This window comes from Poromitra crassiceps (genome assembly GCF_964638095.1).
Source record: "Poromitra crassiceps genome assembly, chromosome: 29".
In the NCBI taxonomy this organism is placed as follows: domain Eukaryota; kingdom Metazoa; phylum Chordata; class Actinopteri; order Beryciformes; family Melamphaidae; genus Poromitra; species Poromitra crassiceps.
This window is the reverse complement of record NC_139641.1, coordinates 13,282,763-13,304,332: the sequence shown is the minus strand read 5'-3', so window position 1 is coordinate 13,304,332 and position 21,570 is coordinate 13,282,763. Positions and strand designations below refer to the sequence as shown.

Below are 21,570 nucleotides of genomic sequence, written 5' to 3'. Positions count from 1 at the left end.
CTCTGGGACAGGGACTACAGAGCAGAGACCAGGCCCTGCACGCGCACCCTGTTCAGTGAGACGGGACTCTGGGACAGGGACTACAGAGCAGAGACCAGGCCCTGCACGCGCACCGTGTTCAGCGAGACGGGACTCTGGGACAGGGACTACAGAGCAGAGACCAGGCCCTGCACGCGCACCGTGTTCAGTGAGACGGGACTCTGGGACAGGGACTACAGAGCAGAGACCAGGCCCTGCACGCGCACCGTGTTCAGCGAGACGGGACTCTGGGACAGGGACTACAGAGCAGAGACCAGGCCCTGCACGCGCACCGTGTTCAGTGAGACGGGACTCTGGGACAGGGACTACAGAGCAGAGACCAGGCGCAGAGTGGAGGAGTGGTGGCACCCGCGAATCATGGAGCAGTGGCGGAGGGATACGCTGGAGGAGGTGAGTAGGCCGTTGTTAGAGTCCTGTTGACTTTATGAGTGCTCCTTTCTGTGACCTCCCTCATAGGCTACTGTGAAAAGATCTGTCAATAACTTTAACTAGGGATGACATGCTTATCTTACAAATCACTATACAATTAGAGGCCATTTACACCTGGCGTTAACATGTTTTTTCTGTGATCAGATTGCAATCAGATTGTGTTTTATCACTTGAAATGCCAGGCGTAAACACTAGGGCTGTGGCGATTCACTTATCTCCCGATTCGATACTATCACGATTCTTGGGTGCCGATTCGATTTATATTGCGATTCTTAAGTATTGCGATTCTACGATTATTGCGATTCGATATTACGATTTATTGCGATTTTTGTTTATTTTTTTCTTTTATTTTTTCAGTTTGTTTGCTTTTTTACACTAGATTAGAACATGGGAAAAGTTGAATCATACACTAGAGACTGTATGTTATATCATGAGTAGGGCTGGGCGATATACCGGTAGTTAAAAACAGGGGCGGACTGGGATCATAATTCAGGCCGGGCATTAGATACCAAGCAGGCCAGGCCGATATGGGCCGACGCGCGTGAAATTTGGGCCGTTTGAAGCCCAATTTGGGCCGTTTGAAGCCAGATTTGGGCCGTTTGAAGTCCAATTTTACAATGAGATGCACCCACTTTAACCCTGAAGTGTAATAATTATTACTTCAGACTAACTAATAAAGTAATAAAACCACTAGTAAACCAGTAGGCGGCTTCTGGCCTGCTGTTCAGTGAGTGGCCTGACTGCAAGCACCCAAAAAAAAAAATATATATATATATATTTTTTTTTATTTTTTTTTGCGATTATTGATTCTGGAATAAAAGATCGATTCAAAAAATCGTGACATTAAAAATCGCGATACTTAGGTGAATCGATTTTTCCCCCCACCCCTAGTAAACCCCCCCAAAACGCATTGAAGATGGATTGCAACCTGATCGGCTAAACCACCTCCGGAGGTGGTCAGGGATGCATTGTGTACACATTGAACACAAGTGTAAACGCAATGTGTCCTCTCAATCTGGATACACCAACTTTATGCGGATTGAGAGGACAACCATTTCTGCAATCTGATTGCAATCTGATGGCAGAAAATGCATGTTAACGCCAGGTGTAAATGGCCTCTTAGATACACGACATGGGATTCATGATATGTAATAATAAATAAAACTGCAGAATTATGTTGATTTCTGAGACACACACTGGCACTGGCTTCCTAGAATGTAAACACAATGTACAAATGTCTTTACAAAGTGTAGATAGTATAATTTATAATATAATTAATTATAATAAATAATATATGATTTCTACAGCAGAATACAATACTGTATATCCAATATTGCGATTCATGTTTCTGCCCCACGAGATGTATTCTAACAGCTTGTGATATATTGAATTTCGATATATATGATGTCATCCCTAATACCAACTAAATAAATATGGACGCCGGAAGCTGCGGAGCTCGGAGAACAACGGTCTGTAGAGGGAGGAGACTACCTGATGAAGGAGTGTTGAACGTATTGTTTGTAGATTAATTGAATAACCTACCTAATGGGTCATTAAGCGTCCTTCCAAACAATTCCCATAGCTATTACTGGTCCTTATAGCTCACTGCAGACTGATTATGTAGCCTAATGGTCTGGCTGGCACCGGCTGGCATTCATCAGAAAGAGACGTTCACGACAGCCTCGGCCCTAATTTATTTATTGAAAAATTCATGGGTCAGGTTTTCTGTAATCATGTATGGCGACGCCTAGTCTCAACGCCCAGACCCATGAGAGTTCTTACTTACGCTGGTACACTACGTTATACTGCATGCTGCAGAGCTCTCTCTGGGTCTGGGACACTTTCCCTCAGAGGGCTGGTTATGGGAGGGAACCGTTCACTTGGCCAGTGATCAGGCCAGGGTTTGAGTAATCCTGAGGTCATTTTAGGCGGTGTGGGGTGCCCTGGGGGCACTGCTATGGGGGTAAAATGGTGTCAGATCAGCTGTAAATGGACAGATTATGATTCACAAATAGATAGTACAATCTGTAAACACATAACACGATCCACAAATGTGAAACCCAACTCACAAATATATTTAAAATCCACAAGCACACACACCATGATCCACAAATGTGAAACACAACTCACAAATATATTTAAAATTCACAAACACACACATCATGATCCACAAATAGAATTCAGTGACTTGTATTTCAAAACCAGAATTTCTGTTTGTAGATTGTTTCGCATTTGTTTTCAGAGTTTTGACACTATTGTACCGCTGTTTTATGGTGTAATTTTCTACAAATGCACTCTTCACAATTTGCAAACAAACACAGTCTAACTTGTATTTTCAAACCACTGTTTCCAGACACACATACAAATCATGTGCAATGCACAGTGTTCAAGTCTCAAATCTGTTTGCACATCAGTGTGTGTGTGTGTGTGTGGATCGCTATGCTAGGTCTTCAAGTGTTGAATTAGTGTTTGCACATCACAGCCTGTGTGTGGAATGCATTGCATTTGTCTACAAATCGTTTTGACACTCTTGTTGCGCAGATAAAATCCACAAATGTAATCAGCCAATGAGGGGGATCGCTTGCAATGGGATGTCCCGCCTCCTCGATAACCCCTCCAAAATAAAAGCACCGGGCTTGTGCCTGTCTGTCCGGCCGGCCGGCCGCTCCCTCATGCAGGAGATGAAGTGGAGAGAAACATGGAGAGAGGCCTGGCTCAATTAGTGGCACCGGCAGCTGTCTCGGCAGTTTACCGACCTGCCGCGGCAGGTCAGTTGCTGCCACTGACCTGTAGGGGCGCTGTTTCCCGACCTGCCGCGGCAGGTTTGTAGTTACAACATCAGATGCTTATAACTCCTAGGAAAATGGCTTAAACTGCATGAAACTTTGTGCGTGAAGACATCTCCCGACATAATATACTTCGGTTTAAAATTGGTGCAATTTGGAGCCAAAAAAAAAAGTTTGTTTGGAGGTTTTTTGGCCATATCTCGGGAAGGGAAGCGGCTACAGACACAGGACTGACGCCATTGGAAAGCTCGTCGAATTTGACATCTAGTAGAAGGTGCGTTGAAGTTACGAAATCAACGATGGGGGCGCTGAGCAATGTACCCTTTTTTACATGAAATAGTTACAACATCAGATGCTCATAACTCCTAGGAAAATGCCTTAAACTGCATGAAACTTTGTGCGTGAAGACATCTCCCGACATATATACTTCGGTTTAAAATTGGTGCAATTTGGAGCAAAAAAAAAAAGCAAAAGAAGCCAAAGAGCCAAAGCGCCACTACAGGTCAGTGGCAGCAACTGACCTGCCGCGGCAGGTCGGTAAACTGCCACTGACCTGTAGGGGCGCTTTGGCTCCAAATTGCACCAATTTTAAGCCTATATTAGTCGGGAGATGTCTTCACGCACAAAGTTTCATGCAGTTTAAGCCATTTTCCTAGGAGTTATAAGCATCTGATGTTGTAACTATTTCATGTAAAAAAGGGTACATTGCTCAGCGCCCCCATCGTTGATTTCGTAACTTCAACGCACCTTCTACTAGATGTAAAATTCGACGAGCTTTCCAACGGCGTCAGTCTGTAGCTGCTTCCGTTCCCGAGATATGGCCAAAAAACGTCCAAACAAACTTTTTTTTTTTGGCTCTAAATTGCACCAATTTTAAACCGAAGTATATATGTCGGGAGATGTCTTCACGCACAAAGTTTCATGCAGTTTAAGCCATTTTCCTAGGAGTTTTTTTTTTTTTTTTTTTTCCTAGGAGTTATAAGCATCTGATGTTGTAACTACAAACCTGCCGCAGGTCGGGAAACAGCGCCCCTACAGGTCAGTGGCAGCAACTGACCTGCCGTGGCAGGTCGGTAAACTGCCGAGGCAGCTGCCGCTGCCACTAATTGAGCCAGGCCTCTCTCCATGTTTCTCTCCACTTCATCTCCTGCATGAGGGAGCGGCCGGCCGGCGAGACAGACAGGCACAAGCCCGGTGCTTTTATTTTGGAGGGGTTATCGAGGAGGCGGGACATCCCATTGCAAGCGATCCCCCTCATTGGCTGATTACATTTGTGGATTTTATCTGCGCAACAAGAGTGTCAAAACGATTTGTAGACAAATGCAATGCATTCCACACACAGGCTGTGATGTGCAAACACTAATTCAACACTTGAAGACCTAGCATATCGATCCACACACACACACACACACTGATGTGCAAACAGATTTGAGACTTGAACACTGTGCATTGCACATGATTTGTATGTGTGTCTGGAAACAGTGGTTTGAAAATACAAGTTAGACTGTGTTTGTTTGCAAATTGTGAAGAGTGCATTTGTAGAAAATTACACCATAAAACAGCGGTACAATAGTGTCAAAACTCTGAAAACAAATGCGAAACAATCTACAAACAGAAATTCTGGTTTTGAAATACAAGTCACTGAATTCTATTTGTGGATCATGATGTGTGTGTTTGTGAATTTTAAATATATTTGTGAGTTGTGTTTCACATTTGTGGATCATGGTGTGTGTGTTTGTGGATTTTAAATATATTTGTGAGTTGGGTTTCACATTTGTGGATCGTGTTATGTGTTTACAGATTGTACTATCTATTTGTGAATCATAATCTGTCCATTTACAGCTGATCTGACACCATTTTACCCCCATACACTGCGCCCCCCCGGATAGAAAATGTTGTCCATTTTAAAGTAAAATGCTTCAATCTGGTGCACTTTGAGAGCAAAATTAAGAGGCTAGATCTATAAAGAACTACAGACATCCTGTTAGATTAATATCCTCTTTACTGTGCTGTTGCTTTAAAATTATACAAAAAATAAATGTCTCCCCATATAATATAATTTATATTCTGCATACAGGTCACATGGCAGAATACTGCTCAATTAAATACACTGGCCCATCTACACAAACATCACTTTACAGGGGAGTTACTTACCCATTCACTTCAATAGAACTGTCCCCAAAGTCTAGCCCCAATCTAGCCTCAATGCAAAATCTGAATGTTGTGAGTTATCTCTCTTCCTTCTATAGCACACAGAGAGGAAGCAAACTGTTGCATTTCTGATCAACTGTCACATTAAAACATCAATGACAGATGAATAGATCTGGGGACCGGGGCTATTTTTCTATTTAAAAAAAAAAAGAGAAAAGAAAAGAAATTGAAAATACCGAGGTCATGACCTCGGTGTCCTCAATGGTAGCTACGGGCCTGCCAGTGATATGCCAGTGGTGGATTCAGTCTTCCCCAATTAGTAATGACTTTGCGATCAGACGACACGGGAGGCGCAGCTCTCTCATCGGTGCTACGACCTGTCACTCATTCAATTTCGACCCGCCTTCAAAAACCAGCAGTGGCTGTGAAGTGGCACAGACTCACTTATGTACTAGTATGTGGAGGAGCGCAGCGATTCAACGTAATATTTGAGTCTGGGGGGAGAGACTAGGCTACTACGCCTATCCAGCACTTAATGTGTTGCTGTGGTAACACTGTTGTGACCGGAAAAACCATTCAGAACCAGTTGGCGCCAGGCCAGACCTCAGAATCGGACCTTGTCGTCGTCAGGCATATTTAATGCATCGTGAGTCAGCATGAGAGTCACTCCTCTGTTTAAGATGTTGTTCCATAGTGAAGTATGAGTTGCTTTTCCGAGCGTCACCAGGTTAATGCGGTGTCTCTCAATAACCTTTTCCTCAGATGGATTTTGTACAAAAGACGCATTCAAAAGCCTCGACTGACAATGGGGGGAACATCTCATGCTTTTATTGTACCACCCTTACAACACTTTCCTCTTCTGTGCTTTACAGCCATGACAGCCTTTTATAGAATTCCAGGTACAGAGCCACGTTTTGTTGAGCTGAACCCAAAAATGACTTTTCTTTTCTTTTAATTTTAGTTCAAATACCTGGGTATGCTATTTAATAATGTATTTAAAAAAAAATCACAAAAATCGAATTTCTTTAGTTTTTCACACTTTTTCACATCAAGATTTACAAGATTTCATTGATAACAGTAATGTACAGTACGCACAGTACAGCGTTGGACTGACCAATCAGATGCCACCCTGCGCCACTGTTTCCGGACTACAGAATGGGATGTTTTCCGAACTGCGGCAAATAATAACATCAATGAATATACAGAGCACGTTACCGGTTACATAAGCAAATGTATCGATGACGTTGTACCGCGGGTGACTGTACGGACTTATCCCAACCAGAAACCATGGGTCAACGGTGAGGTCTGCTCAGCACTCAGAGCACGGACAACTGCCTTCCACTCCGGAGACCCTGGTGAGTACAGTAAAACCCGGTATGAGCTCAGAAAGGCAATAAAATCGGCCAAGAGACATTATAGAGCAAAAGTGGAAACATGTTACAGTGGATCAAACACCAGGGATATGTGGAGTGGGCTAAGAACCATTACAGACTACAAGGGAAAGGGCTGCAGCAAGGGGGAGGTGCCTGCTTCTCTTCCAGATGAGCTGAACACCTTCTATGCTCGCTTTGAGAACCACACCAGGCAGGAGGCTACACTTGAGCCAGATAACTGCCCATTGCAAATATCTCGGTCAGATGTGTACAAAACCTTTAAAAGGGTGAACACTCACAAAGCTCCTGGGCCGGATAATATCCCGGGTCGTGCCCTCAAAGTATGCGCCTATGAGCTGGCCGATGTCTTTACAGACATCTTTAACCTTTCTCTGGTTCAGTCTGTAGTCCCAACATGCTTCAAGAAAACCACCATAATTCTAGTCCCCAAAAAACCAAATGTAACATGCTTAAATGACTACCGCCCAGTAGCACTTACCTCTACCATCATGAAGTGTTTTGAGCGGTTAGTTAAAGTCCACATCACATCCTCCTTGCCCCCCGGACTAGACCCTCTACAGTTTGCCTATAGGCCAAACAGGTCCACGGATGACGCAGTAGCTCTTGCGCTGCACTCTGCCTTCTCCCACCTGGAGCAGAGGAACACCTACTTGCGGATGCTGTTTGTGGATTATAGCTCGGCCTTTAACACCATAGAGCCATTCAGACTGATCACAAAGCTCCGTGACCTGCGTGTCAGTACCTCCCTGTGCAGCTGGATCTTTGACTTCCTTTCGGACAGACCACAGGCAGTGCGGATTGGTAATACCACCTCCTCCACACTGACACTAAGCACCGGTGCCCCCCAGGGTTGCGTGCTCAGCCCCCTGCTGTACTCCCTGTACACCTATGACTGTATGGCCAGACACACCTCAAATACAGTCATAAAGTTCGCTGACGACACCACCATCATCGGCTGTATTACCAACGGAGACGAGTCGGCCTACAGAGCAGAGGTGAGGGCCCTGACATCGTGGAGTCAAGACAACAACCTCCTGCTTAACATCAGCAAGACCAAGGAGATGATCGTGGACTACAGGAGGCATCAGGGAGAGGGGCACCCCCCGCTCTACATCGAGGGAGCGGCAGTGGAGAGGGTCAGCCACTTCAGATTCCTGGGAATTAACATCAGTGATGATCTGACCTGGTCACATCACGCAGGTGTTGTTGTGAAGGCAGCTAGACAGCGGCTCTTCTTCCTCCGGCGCCTGAGGAGGTTCGGTTTGGACTCAAGGATTCTGACCAACTTCTATAGGTGTACTATAGAGAGTGTCCTGACTGGCGGCTTTACGGCCTGGTATGGCAGCTGCACCGCCCTGGATCGTAAGGCTCTGCAGAGGGTGGTCAAATCGGCAGAACGCATCACCAGGTCTCAGCTGCCAGCCATACAGGACCTCTACAACCAGCGCTGCAGGAGGAAGGCAAAACGGATCCTCTCTGACCCCAGCCATCCCAGCTACAGCCTGTTCACGCTTCTGCCATCAGGCAGGCGCTACAGGAGCATCCGGGCTCGAACAAACAGATTCAAAGACAGTCTGTACCCACAAACCATCAGGCTGTTAAATGGTTGTTGACTGGTTGCTTCTATTGCACTACAGCACACTTTTTAAATTATATGTAGATTTGTCTTGTGTTTATGTATGTCTGTGTGTCCTGACTGCTATGTAATTGGGGCTCTGTTTTATGTTTGAGTTTACTAACTTGTTTTTATTCCTTTTATTCCCTTTTTAAGAACTCTGCCTGTTTTTGTTTTTTAAGACACTCTGCTTCCCTTTGATGTTTCTTTTATGTCTTTTTAACAGTGAAGTTGAGTGGGTTTTCGAGCATAAGAATTTCATTGCAGGTGATGGATGTTTTGCATTGTTACCGGCATATGACAATAAACTTGAAACTTGAAACTTGAGAAACTTGTACAGTTTGCTGACGTCACCTAGTACTACCAAATTTCTACCCTATTTCAACCAATCATATCACGACATGCAGCTGTCAATCAAATCTTCATTTCAGGATAATTTTCTCTTTCAAATGAAGTAGAAAATGGCACCTAGTGCCTGTCATCTGGCAGAGTTCATAACCCATAAACTAACTACTAACTTGGCCAATTGTTAGAAACATGAACAAAAAACTAAAACTATAATCTCTAAGAATGCAAAGAAATGTAACTGGCTCGTTAAAACACGCATTCCAGGAATATTATTTACATTTATAACGATAAGGGCGCGCGCCTCCGAGCCTGACAGCCTCCCTGGCTGTCAGGGGTCGTCTCTCGGAGATTCCAGGCGGGCGGGCAGCACCCATGCATCGGATCGTCCGCTCGCTCCGCACGAAGCCGGTGGCTGCCTGGTACTCCACGGATCCCACTCGCGTAGCACGACAACACACTGAATCCCGCGCGATTTGCGGGTGGAACACGCCAGGATTGGCCGATGCCAAAGCCAGTCGGCAGAATTGTCAAATCAAATCATCGACACCGTATAGGGTCCGCCTCTCAATTTGTTTTCGGTCTGAAACGGACTCGGATGCACGTGACGAACGGGTTCACCTCGACTTTAAAGGTTTTATAGTCGTCCTATGAGATTGTCCTGAGATTGACTGCATTTCGACAAACCTGCTGTTCTTCTCCAGGGTTCCCACAGGGAGAAGTTCTATGTCCTCTCCATGTTCCCGTACCCGTCAGGGCGCCTGCACATGGGTCACGTGCGTGTGTACACCATCAGTGACGCCATCGGCCACTTCCAGAGGATGAGAGGGCATCAGGTATGTCTTCTATGATCAGATGTGTCATCACCTCTACTAAGCCACCTCCACTAACACTAGAACAGCCACGGCGTTATGAAATTTATATTTATTTTTTTATTTAAAATATGGACAATACACACAAGGTTCAGAATACATGCTACAGCATGCGCTGGGACGCATCATCAGTGATGTTGACTGGGGTCGTGGGGTGTTTCGGGTCTGTCAACATCATACACCCTCGCCCAGTAGACCCAGCCGATTACGACCTCGACCCACGTCCCAGAAGCAGCCGCTCACCGAGCAGCCTTCCTACTCTGTCTGCAACGTTGCCCGCGGAAGGGTTGATCACGCCCAATAGAGTTAGTGCTACACCGCAGCATTGAAAGACCCTTCGGCAGGATAAATCTGGGTGTGGAAAGTGAAAAAGCAGCGCTTGCCCCTCCCTCATTACCACCACTGAGGTGCCCTTGAGCAAGGCCCTTAACCCCAACTGCTCCAGTGGAGCTGATCAGTGGCCAGCAGATCAGCTGTGTACTGGTCAGCTTCCAGGTGTGAATGTGTGTGTGTGAATGTGAACAGGGCACTCTTGAAAAAGAGAGCATTGCTCTCATTAAGTCTCCCTGTATAAATAAAGGTTAATAAATAAATAAATAAATAAATAAATAAATACATAAAAATAAGGCAGTTCATGAAAAGCTGACATTTGGGAGTCACAAAATGACAGTGACTTCATGGCTAAAATCTCATGAGAACACCAATCATACAGTACATACAGACAGACATTAAAGTCTGTATGATCTGTCTTTATACAAAATGAATCTGTTCCACCTGTAGGGTGTGGAGGACTCTGCTGTGTTTCTTTGATGGCTCATGGCTGTAATGCTGTGATGTTCTCTATGTTTAGCTTTCTCTCCTTCTGCTGCACACACCATCCATCCCTGTCTTCTCCATGACAAATCACTGAAGCTGCTATGACAGCCAGCAGCTGCTGTCCATCCTCCTCCTCTCATCTCCTCCTCTCCTCTCCTCTCCTCTCCTCTCCTCTCCTCTCCTCTCCTCTCCTCTCCTCTCCTCTCCTCTCCTCTCCTCTGCTCTCCTCCTCTCCTCTCCTCTCCTCTCCTCTCCTCTCCTCTGCTCTCCTCCTCTCCTCTCCTCTCCTCTCCTCTCCTCTCCTCTCCTCTCCTCTCCTCTCCTCTGCTCTCCTCCTCTCCTCTCCTCTCCTCTGCTCTCCTCCTCTCCTCTCCTCCTCTGCTCTCCTCTGCTCCTCTCCTCCTCTCTCCTCCTCTGCTCTCCTCTCCTCTCCTCTGCTCCTCTCCTCTGCTCTCCTCCTCTCCTCTCCTCTCCTCCTCTGCTCTGCTCCTCTCCTCCTCTGCTCTCCTCTCTCCTCCTCTGCTCTCCTCTGCTCCTCTCCTCTCCTTTACATACAAAGTCAATGCAAACGAGCGATTGAGTGTATATTCGCCCGGGAGAAAAATCGCTGGGCGTCCGAGCGACAGAGACAGTGATAGGGCGAAAATACGCTCGTCGCCCGAGATGAAATATCCCAACTCGAGCGAAATTACGCTGGCATCAGTCGCTCGCTGTTCAACGCTGATTGGCTGCCGTGTGAGAGTGAGTCAAGGATCACACTGGCTTGGAACAAACCGCTGGTTTATTGTGTGGCAACAAACCACATTGACAGCTGATTGACAGACTGACAGCTGACATGAAGTGAAGTCTGTACTACCGGTATAGCGCGTTAGGAGCACGCTGATAGGCTTAGCTTGTAAACAACTACGGTGGCTCGTAGTGGACAAATATCATCATGACATTGCGTAACGTTATAGCTCCCAGATGTCCGTCAATTATTGTGCCTGTTGACGAGCGATTTAAACACAGCGACAGAGCGATTCCAAAGGGTTGAATCGAGCGACAGAGAGAAAAATAAATATCTCGGTGTGAACACAGCTTAACACAGGGAGGTTTGCCAGGCACAACTGGAGATAAAACCAGTCACCAACTGACTTCAGTAACAGAACAACTGTACCTCTTGTGTTCTATGGACAATCTTCACCTGTGTCTCAACTGGCATGAAGGTGAGGAGATGGTGACAGAATGTTCATTTTTGTGTGAACTGTTCCTTTGAACAACTTACAAACACACAGGGTCAGTACAACAGTTCCCTGTTTATTTCCTTAGTGTTCTGTTCTCTTCCTGGTGGATTTCGCTCTTGACCAAGGTGTGTGTGTGTGTGTGTGTGTGTGTGTGTGTGTGTGTGTGTGTATATGTGTGTGTGTGTGTGTGTGTTTAAGAGAGAGAGAGTGTGTATGTGTGTGTGTGTTTAAGAGAGAGAGAGAGAGTGTGTGCGCGTGTGTGTGTTTAAGAGAGAGAGAGAGAGTGTGTGCGCGCGTGTGTGCGCGTGTGTTAAGAGTGTGTGTGTGTGTGTGTAAAAGAGTGTGTGTGTGTGTGTGTCCCTCTTACCTGCAGACAGACTCCCCAGCTACCTCTCTCACTGCTCTCTCCACTGAGAGTGTACTTTCTCCCAGCATCTGTCAGGAACAGAACTGTGCTCCGCTGTCTGCACACACAGTCTCTCAACTAGTTCATTCATCAAGTTCCACCTTGTCCACAGTCACACTATATCATTTTCTGTCTTTTTAGTGGCTCATTTAACTATCTCTCCTCACACCTGTTTTCCCATCATATCAATCCATTCTAACTGAAATCAATTGCTTCACTATAGAGCTACGGTACGTGCATCGTGTTAATTGGTAGGATGTGTAGCTCTCCAATACGGTCATGTTGTAGGGCCAATGGACACTCAGGAAATTGACCCCCAAATGGACTGAAAGCATGTCTTTGTCAACTCATTGCTCGCTCTGTAATGAGACATTTAGGTCAGAAATGTCGTGCGTTTCTCGTAACGTTACCGTTCTAATGCTACCTCGGCTGTTGCGTTTGCATTTCCTGGTTGACTCTGCTCTGCAGCTGCTTGTCTACCTTCGCCACGGTGTAAAGTCGTGCAATAGTAGGGCTGTGAATCTTCACTGGCCTCACGATTCGATTCGATTATGATTCAGAGGCCTACGATTCGATTACGATTATCGATGCATCTCGATGCATCTTAAATCGATGCATCACTTTTTCCGCAATACATGATTTGTTTTTTCTCACTGTGTGGCTACTTTTAAAATAAAAGTGCATTTGGAATTGCATTGTATTATGATCCATAATTAAAATAAACAACTGCCTGTACTTCCATTATATTTGATTTGATTTATTTAAACAAAAAAATTAAAGGAGAATTTCTGTTTATTTGAACCTGGAGCCCTCTCCCCACATTAATTCTTTTTTTTTTAAACTCTTTATTTTGAGTTAACAAAATTATACATGGACATACATCGACATTCCCCACATTAATTCTGTGTCACCAACTCTCGTCAAGTCACACAGGCCGGCCGGCAGGAAAGTCTCGCGTGACTTGACGAGAGTTGGTGACACAGACCCCAGATGAGGATATGAGATCCCTGGTAAACACTAGGGGTGTCAAAAATAATCGATTATAAGATGCATTGCGATGTGGACGTGCACGATTCTGCATCGATTCACAAATGTCAAAAATCTATTATTTAAAGGAGAATTTGGGTTTATTTGAACCTGGAGCCCTCTCCTCACATTAATTCTGATCTGACGACTCACCCAGTGTTCTCCTGTGTGATTCTGAGCCTCCTAGGCGTTGTTTTGAGCTAAACGGTGTCCAAGCCAGTCCTTGAACGGCGCTGCATCGGGGCCACATGGCAGCGTGCTGTTACTCCATCATGTAAATAGACAGTTTTCTTCCCGTTTTCTACCCACATCGTCATTATATGATCCCTAAAGAAACATCAGACTGCTATTCACCCCCGGGCTGTTTCCAGTAGTGTTTACTAGGGGTGTCAAAAATAATCGATTATAAGATGCATCGCGATGCAGGCGTGCACGATTCTGCATCGATTCACAAATGTCAAAAAACGATTATTATTATTTTATTTTTTTATAATCGAATAAAATATAATGGAAGTACATGCAGTTGTTTATTTTAATTATGGATCATAATACAATGCAATTCTAAAAAAGCACTTTTATTTTAAAAGTAGCCACACAGTGAGAAAAAAGAAAGTGAGAAAAAATAAATCATGTATTGGGGGGAAAAAAAGTGATGCATCGATTGAAGATGCATCGATTGAAGATGCATCGATAATCGTAATCGAATCGTAGCCCTCTGAATCGTAATCGAATCGTGAGGCCAGTGAAGATTCACAGCCCTAATTGCTATGATGGAAAAGGGTGGGAAAGTAGGAAATTATGTTTTAAACATGAGTTATGTTTTAAAGCTGCCTGTCACAGATGGAGCGAAGCTTCTGGTCTTCTTAGCGTTTGTGTGGGCGGACGGCGCGTTCACGTAGCCGCCGCGCAAAGCTACATGCCCCAAAACAGCCTGTTCCTCCTGGTCTGCAGCGTGTGCAGCCTGTTAGTGTTACTGATCTGACTGTTCCTCCTGGTCTGCAGCGTGTGCAGCCTGTTACTGTTACTGATCTGACTGTTCCTCCTGGTCTGCAGCGTGTGCAGCCTGTTAGTGTTACTGATCTGACTGTTCCTCCTGGTCTGCAGCGTGTGCAGCCTGTTAGTGTTACTGATCTGACTGTTCCTCCTGGTCTGCAGCGTGTGCAGCCTGTTAGTGTTACTGATCTGACTGTTCCTCCTGGTCTGCAGCGTGTGCAGCCTGTTAGTGTTACTGATCTGACTGTTCCTCCTGGTCTGCAGCGTGTGCAGCCTGTTACTGTTACTGATCTGACTGTTCCTCCTGGTCTGCAGCGTGTGCAGCCTGTTACTGTTACTGATCTGACTGTTCCTCCTGGTCTGCAGCGTGTGCAGCCTGTTACTGTTACTGATCTGACTGTTCCTCCTGGTCTGCAGCGTGTGCAGCCTGTTAGTGTAACTGATCTGACTGTTCCTCCTCGTCTGCAGCATGTGCAGCCTGTTACTGTTACTGATCTGACTGTTCCTCCTGGTCTGCAGCGTGTGCAGCCTGTTAGTGTAACTGATCTGACTGTTCCTCCTCGTCTGCAGCGTGTGCAGCCTGTTAGTGTTACTGATCTGACTGTTCCTCCTCGTCTGCAGCATGTGCAGCCTGTTAGTGTTACTGATCTGACTGTTCCTCCTGGTCTGCAGCGTGTGCAGCCTGTTAGTGTTACTGATCTGACTGTTCCTCCTGGTCTGCAGCGTGTGCAGCCTGTTAGTGTTACTGATCTGACTGTTCCTCCTGGTCTGCAGCGTGTGCAGCCTGTTAGTGTTACTGATCTGACTGTTCCTCCTGGTCTGCAGCGTGTGCAGCCTGTTAGTGTTACTGATCTGACTGTTCCTCCTCGTCTGCAGCGTGTGCAGCCTGTTAGTGTTACTGATCTGACTGTTCCTCCTCGTCTGCAGCGTGTGCAGCCTGTTAGTGTTACTGATCTGACTGTTCCTCCTCGTCTGCAGTGTGTGCAGCCTGTTAGTGTTACTGATCTGACTGTTCCTCCTGGTCTGCAGCGTGTGCAGCCTGTTAGTGTTACTGATCTGACTGTTCCTCCTGGTCTGCAGCGTGTGCAGCCTGTTAGTGTTACTGATCTGACTGTTCCTCCTCGTCTGCAGTAGGGATGGGCATTTCTAGCAAAAACACTATTCGAAATTCGCTGGCCAAATTCGAATTTAATTCGAAATTCGAAATTCGAAAAAAAAAATGTAATTTTTTTTTTTTTTTTTTTTTTTTTGTGAGTGAAATGTTGCATTGTCTCCCCTGATTCTAAGTCTACGGCTTTATTAATTAATATAAAAAGCTTCTGCTGTGGATTTTTAGCTCAAACAAGCATTGCACCACTGAAGTAAAGAACATGTTACATGACATTGACATTTTCGAAAATAAAAAACAGTTTTGACAATCATGAGTGGTTCATTAAATATTTAGTAGGCTCAGGTCTGAGTGCCAAAGGGGTGCCAAAGTCACCCCCTCTCCCTCTTCATGGGATTTCATCCGCCATTCATTTTTCCATAAACCTTGCTTAAAATGCTTATAAAAATTGTTTTACTTGCTCAAACCAAGCGATTTGACTATACTTAGAATCAGGGGAGACAATGCAACATTTCACTCAATTTTTTTTTTTTTTTTTTTTTTTTTCGAATTTCGAATTTCAATAATAAAAGTCGACCTTGATAATAACAACGATTATTCGAAAATTCGAAATTCGATGCCCATCCCTAGTCTGCAGCGTGTGCAGCCTGTTAGTGTTACTGATCTGACTGTTCCTCCTGGTCTGCAGCGTGTGCAGCCTGTTAGTGTTACTGATCTGACTGTTCCTCCTGGTCTGCAGCGTGTGCAGCCTGTTAGTGTTACTGATCTGACTGTTCCTCCTGGTCTGCAGCGTGTGCAGCCTGTTAGTGTTACTGATCTGACTGTTCCTCCTGGTCTGCAGCGTGTGCAGCCTGTTAGTGTTACTGATCTGACTGTTCCTCCTGGTCTGCAGCGTGTGCAGCCTGTTAGTGTTACTGATCTGACTGTTCCTCCTGGTCTGCAGCGTGTGCAGCCTGTTAGTGTTACTGATCTGACTGTTCCTCCTGGTCTGCAGCGTGTGCAGCCTGTTAGTGTTACTGATCTGACTGTTCCTCCTGGTGTGCAGCCTGTTACTGTTACCAGTGTTGGGCAAGTTACTTTCAAAATGTAATATACTACATATTACTAGTTACTTTCATTTGAAAGTAATAAGTTACTTTACAATATTACTTTCTGTGTAGAGTAACTCGTTACTTAGTACGCTACTTTTGCATTACTTTTACCAAAACAACAGCAGCAGCAGAATGACATTGCTGCCCCGGAACCATCCCGAAAAATAATTTCAACCACTTGAAATCAGTGTAAACAATCAAACAAACAAAAAATTCTGAATGTTATTCTTTTCCTTTGTTATTGTCATCTATAGTGGTTATTTGCATAAAAACAAATAAGTTTGATTAGGAAATGATTGTATCTTTTTTAAATATGTGCTTTGATTTAATAAAATGTAACTCAATTTGTGACTTGAGTTACTTGAGAAAGTAACTGGTATAATATTACTGAAATCCTATAAGTAATAAGTTATATTACTGAGTTACTGCTAAAAGTAATATACTACATGTAATATGTTACTTTTGTAATGAGTTACCCCCAACACTGACTGTTACTGATCTGACTGTTCCTCCTCGTCTGCAGCCTGTTAGTGTTACTGATCTGACGGACACGTCTCAGTGTTGCTGCTCCACATTAGGCAGGTTGTCATGGAGCTCTACCCACACTCCCCACCTCGTCACTCCTCGTGTTCTCAAATGTAATTCTCCATAATAAAGAGGTGAGGCAAACTTTATTTATATACTGGATCACATCCCATACAACACAAGGCAAATACAATGTGCTCCTGTGCGGATCTTAGCGCTGGAATGATAATGCGCCCGTGTCGTCTCTCTCTCTTTGAACTTTGCGAATCGAGCTCTCTAATATAGCCTGTCCATCACAGACGTGTGTCCCTGCCAGTGTTGGGCAAGTTACTTTCAAAATGTAATATACTACATATTACTAGTTACTTTCATTTTAAAGTAATTACTTTACAATATTAGTGTCTGTGTAGAGTAATTTGTTACTTATTACATTACTTTTGCATTACTTTCACCAAAATAACTGCAGTAGCAGAATGACATCGCTGCCCCAGAACCATCCCGAAAAATAATTTAAACCATCTTGAAGTCAGTGTAAACTGTCTAAAATTCTAAATTTCATAATTTTTTCTTTATTGTCATCTATAGTGGTTAATTGCCTAAAAACACAATTTCATCAGGAAATGATTGTATCTTTATTTAAATATGTGCTTTGAAAATGTAACTCAAGTTGTGACTTGTGTTACTTGACAAAGTAACTGGTATAATATTACTGAAATCCTATTGGTAATAAGTTATATTACTCAGTTACTGCTAAAAGTAATATATTACATGTAGGGGTGTCACGATATTTCGTCGCACGATATATCGCGATATCGAAACGTCACGATATGCGTATCGTCAGAAAAAAATATCGTAAAAAATAATAATAAAAAAATATTTTTTTGCTCCTGAATAATAGAACAAATTTAGCAGAATCAACACGCATGAGTGAGGGGGTAGACTACTACTGGCATGGCAAAACAGCTCAAGGGGTACATAAGATTACATAAGTTTAGGGACCATTGAGCATGAGTTATCTAAGAAATATATTATATACTTTATTTTTCTTTCACCATGCAACAAACATTTAGTTTGTAACAGTGTGACACATTCTATTGCAAGAGAAGCATTATCTTCCATGTTGTTTTATAGTTATTATAATAACAATTTCCCAAAACAGCATTTGTTTTGTATTTTGTGTATTTCAAATGAAAGACTATTTTTCCAGGGTTTTCCCAGGGCTCCCTTGAAAAGAGGTTTTGATTTCAACGGGACTCACATGGTTAAATAAATGATAAATAAATACATAAAAATTATTTACTTTTGTTAAAAAAGATATTGTTAAAATATCGTATCGTATCGTTATCGTGTCACAATATCGTATCGTATCGTATCGTGAAATTAGTGTATCGTGACACCCCTAATTACATGTAATGTATTACTTTTGTAATGAGTTACCCCCAACACTGGTCCCTGCAGCAACGCCTTGTCGTCAATCCTCTCTCACTTCGACGGTGTGTTTACACCGGATGAACCACGTCCATTCTAATGAGCCGCATGGGGTTTTTCGGGGTATTTACATAGGTAGTCCTGTGGCTTCTGTCTCGCGCTTCAGCGTGTGTGTATTTCTCCTCCTGCAGTCCGACCCCGTCTGCTGCCCCTCTGCTCACTTAGCCTAATGCCATCCAGCTTTACAAATGAGGCGCAGGCAGTTACCAAGGATACCGATTCTTGGTCTGAAACATCAGAGCACCTTCCAGTCAGTGGAATGGTCTCCTCTCTCCAGTCCTCCTCACCCTCTAACTCACTCTGCTTCTGCTGCTCTCCTCTGCTTCACTCCTCACTCCTTCCACTCAGGAGCCCTTATCTTCAGGAAGGTTCTCAGGAAGGTTAAAAACAGGGTTGAATGAGGAGAGGAACTGGATTGAGACGAGTGAAAAGAGGCATCATCTTTGGTCGACGTCATTACATAGAGATAGAGAGGGAGACGCAAGCGTGCTGGAAGCAGCGCCTTGCTGTGGGCGGAGTGCGGCTATATCCCATGTCATATATATGCTGATGATATATCCTGTCATGGAGAGTGTGTGTTAAGAGGGCGTGGGACAATCAAATGGCTGTAGATACAGTACATATACAGTAGGGGTGGGAATCACCAGATGCCCACGATACGATACTAAAACCGCCGATATTGCGATATATTGAATATTGTGATATATTGAATATTGCGATATATTGAATATTGCGATATTTCGATATATTGTCACTCCTAACTCCTTTTCCTACCTTTTCCTTGACCTCACCGGAAGTAAAACATGCAGTGTTTTTTGTTTTGTTTTTGCCCCACATGTAGGCTACATTATTAAGCTTCTCTGGACTCAATACGCCACTGCAGGCGCGGACTGCAACATCGGCCGCTTCGGGCAGATGCCCAGTGGCCTGGCATGGCATGGCCTGCAATTATTATTATTATTTTTTTTGCAATATCGATACTTGGCGTCCAAATATCGATACAATATCGTCAGGCAAAATATTGCGATACTATGGTGTATCGATTTTTCCCCCACCCCTAATATACAGTGGGAGAAAGACAGAGAGGGTATGTAACAGAAGATGATGTTGCTTGAGGAATACAATATAAACCAAGTTACAGAGTAATGTGACTGACTCTATAGCACACATGGGCAAAATACGGCCCGCGGGGTCTGTGTGGCCCGCGATGGAATTGCATTTTCTTTTTTCTGTTTTTTTCTTCTTTTTTTTTAGAGTGCACCTGAACGCAACACAATAGACGCTGGGTTAGCCTGGGGGGCGGGGTCAGGGTGGGGTAAATTCCCCCGTTCTATCCATTCAGCAAAGTTATAATTTAGCCGATAGCCCAGCCCAGGCAGACACGATCGTGGGGATTTAACCACCGCAGTAAACGCACATCTGAGCAGACGTCTTGTGTTCTGCTCTAGAACCCCCCAAACATGTAGTTTAGAGCCGCAGCACCGTCTTTTGGTGAGTCAGCCCATGAGATATATCGGCGGGTTTTACCCCACTCGTGCGCGCCAGCCGTTTAACATTTTGTGGGCGTTCCCACACATGCAGACTGTCTCTATAGGCATCATGGCCACTAGAAATAAGGTGGATAGAGGATGCAGAAAGGGGGCTTGATCCCAATTACTTTCTTCCATTAAGCGCACTTCCTCTTCACTTGCTCTTTCACTACAGGAAGCAGCTACGTTTACATCATAGAAGACCTGCATGCATTATAGCTGTGATGTTTCACGTGGGAGTGGAGATCGCAGTGAGGAACATGCATTATGCTATAGGGTTCATCTACCATAATTAGGCGAGGACAACCCTACTTTGCAGATGAAATTGCCTCCTAGACGAGGCTGAAACGTAACAGCGTTTAACACCGGAGACTAGTTGAAAGCCTGGATAAATGCTTGGGATGATGAGACACAGTGAGCAGCAGATCTCAGGATAAGCTGTCTCTTCATCATTAGTCTGCCAGTGGAGGAGAAGACCAAAAGGCCTTCTTCAGCATTGTGCCACCACAGTTTCTTCAGCGTCGTGACACTGAAGAAGGCCGACCGATATATCGGTCCACCGATATTGGCCGATAACCGATATATCCGTATCGGCCGATATACTGTATGTTGGCCGATATGCCGATATTTTTTTATTTTGTATTTTTTAAGTTATAGACAGCATGTTGTGTATATTTGATCTTTTTTCTTAACTCAAGTTATATTTTATATTTGTTTTATTTGTGTTTTTGTATTTCTAGTTATTTATAATTATTAAATTCCCAGTTCAGTTTACCGTTTCATTGCATTGATGTCATTTTGGACAATAAAGTTTATTGATAAGCTGTCAAATATCCTGCCTACATTACATATCTCAAGTCATGTCAAGTCATATCTTTGTCAAGTGTTTGATATTTGAGGGATCATTGCAAAAACATTGTGTAATATAATGTGTATATTTAATAAAAGAATATCGGCCGATATATCGATATCGGAATTTTTTTACTCCACAATATCGGTATCGGCATCGGCCTCAAAAATCCAGTATCGGTCGGGGCTCTACTTTTGACTGAAACGTCCGTTGCTGCCTTCTTTCCCAGATAACACATTCAAACTTTTAAAAGGACATTTTAGTGTGCTGGCCTGTTCCTCCTCCTTTTTTCCCTAGAATCACTAGACATGCTGTATGCTAAAGTGTGTTAGCATGTGCACCAGACACATGTATCACAGAGGTGATATTGGTGCTAATGCTCTTGTCTAGAGCCCGACCGATATATCGGTCCACCGATATTATCGGCCGCTGACCGATATATCGGCATATCGGCCGATATGCCGATATTTTTTTATTTTGTATTTTTTAAGTCATAGACAACATGTTGTGTATATTTGATCTTTTTTCTTAATTCAATTCATATTTTATATTTGTTCTATTTGTGTTTTTTTATTTCTAGTTATTTATATGGATTAAATTCCCAGTTCAGTTTACTGTTTCATTGCATTGATGTCATTTTGGACATTTTGGCTGTAAAATATCCTGCCTACATTACATATCTCAAGTCATTTCAAGTTATCTTTGTCAAGTGTTTGATATTTGAAGGATCATTGCAAAAACATTGTGTAATATAATGTGTATAATTCATATAAGAATATCGGCCAATATATCGATATCGGACATTTTTTACTACCTAATACAGTATCAGTATCGGTATCGGCCTCAAAAATCTAGTATCGGTCGGGCAGGTCAGTTAGCATGTG

The 21,570-nt window shown here is 43.9% G+C and overlaps 1 protein-coding gene across 1 annotated transcript in view; it reads left to right on the top strand.

Moving 5' to 3' along the window:
- Positions 1-295: 295 nt before the first annotated feature.
- Positions 296-21,570, top strand: part of lars2 (leucyl-tRNA synthetase 2, mitochondrial) — a 75,885-nt gene continuing 54,610 nt past the window's right edge. The window contains exons 1-2 of the mRNA XM_083662577.1: positions 296-429; positions 9,464-9,595. Coding sequence (XP_083518703.1) covers positions 397-429; positions 9,464-9,595 — 165 coding nt within the window. The 5' untranslated portion in view covers positions 296-396. The remainder of the gene's footprint in view (positions 430-9,463; positions 9,596-21,570) is intronic.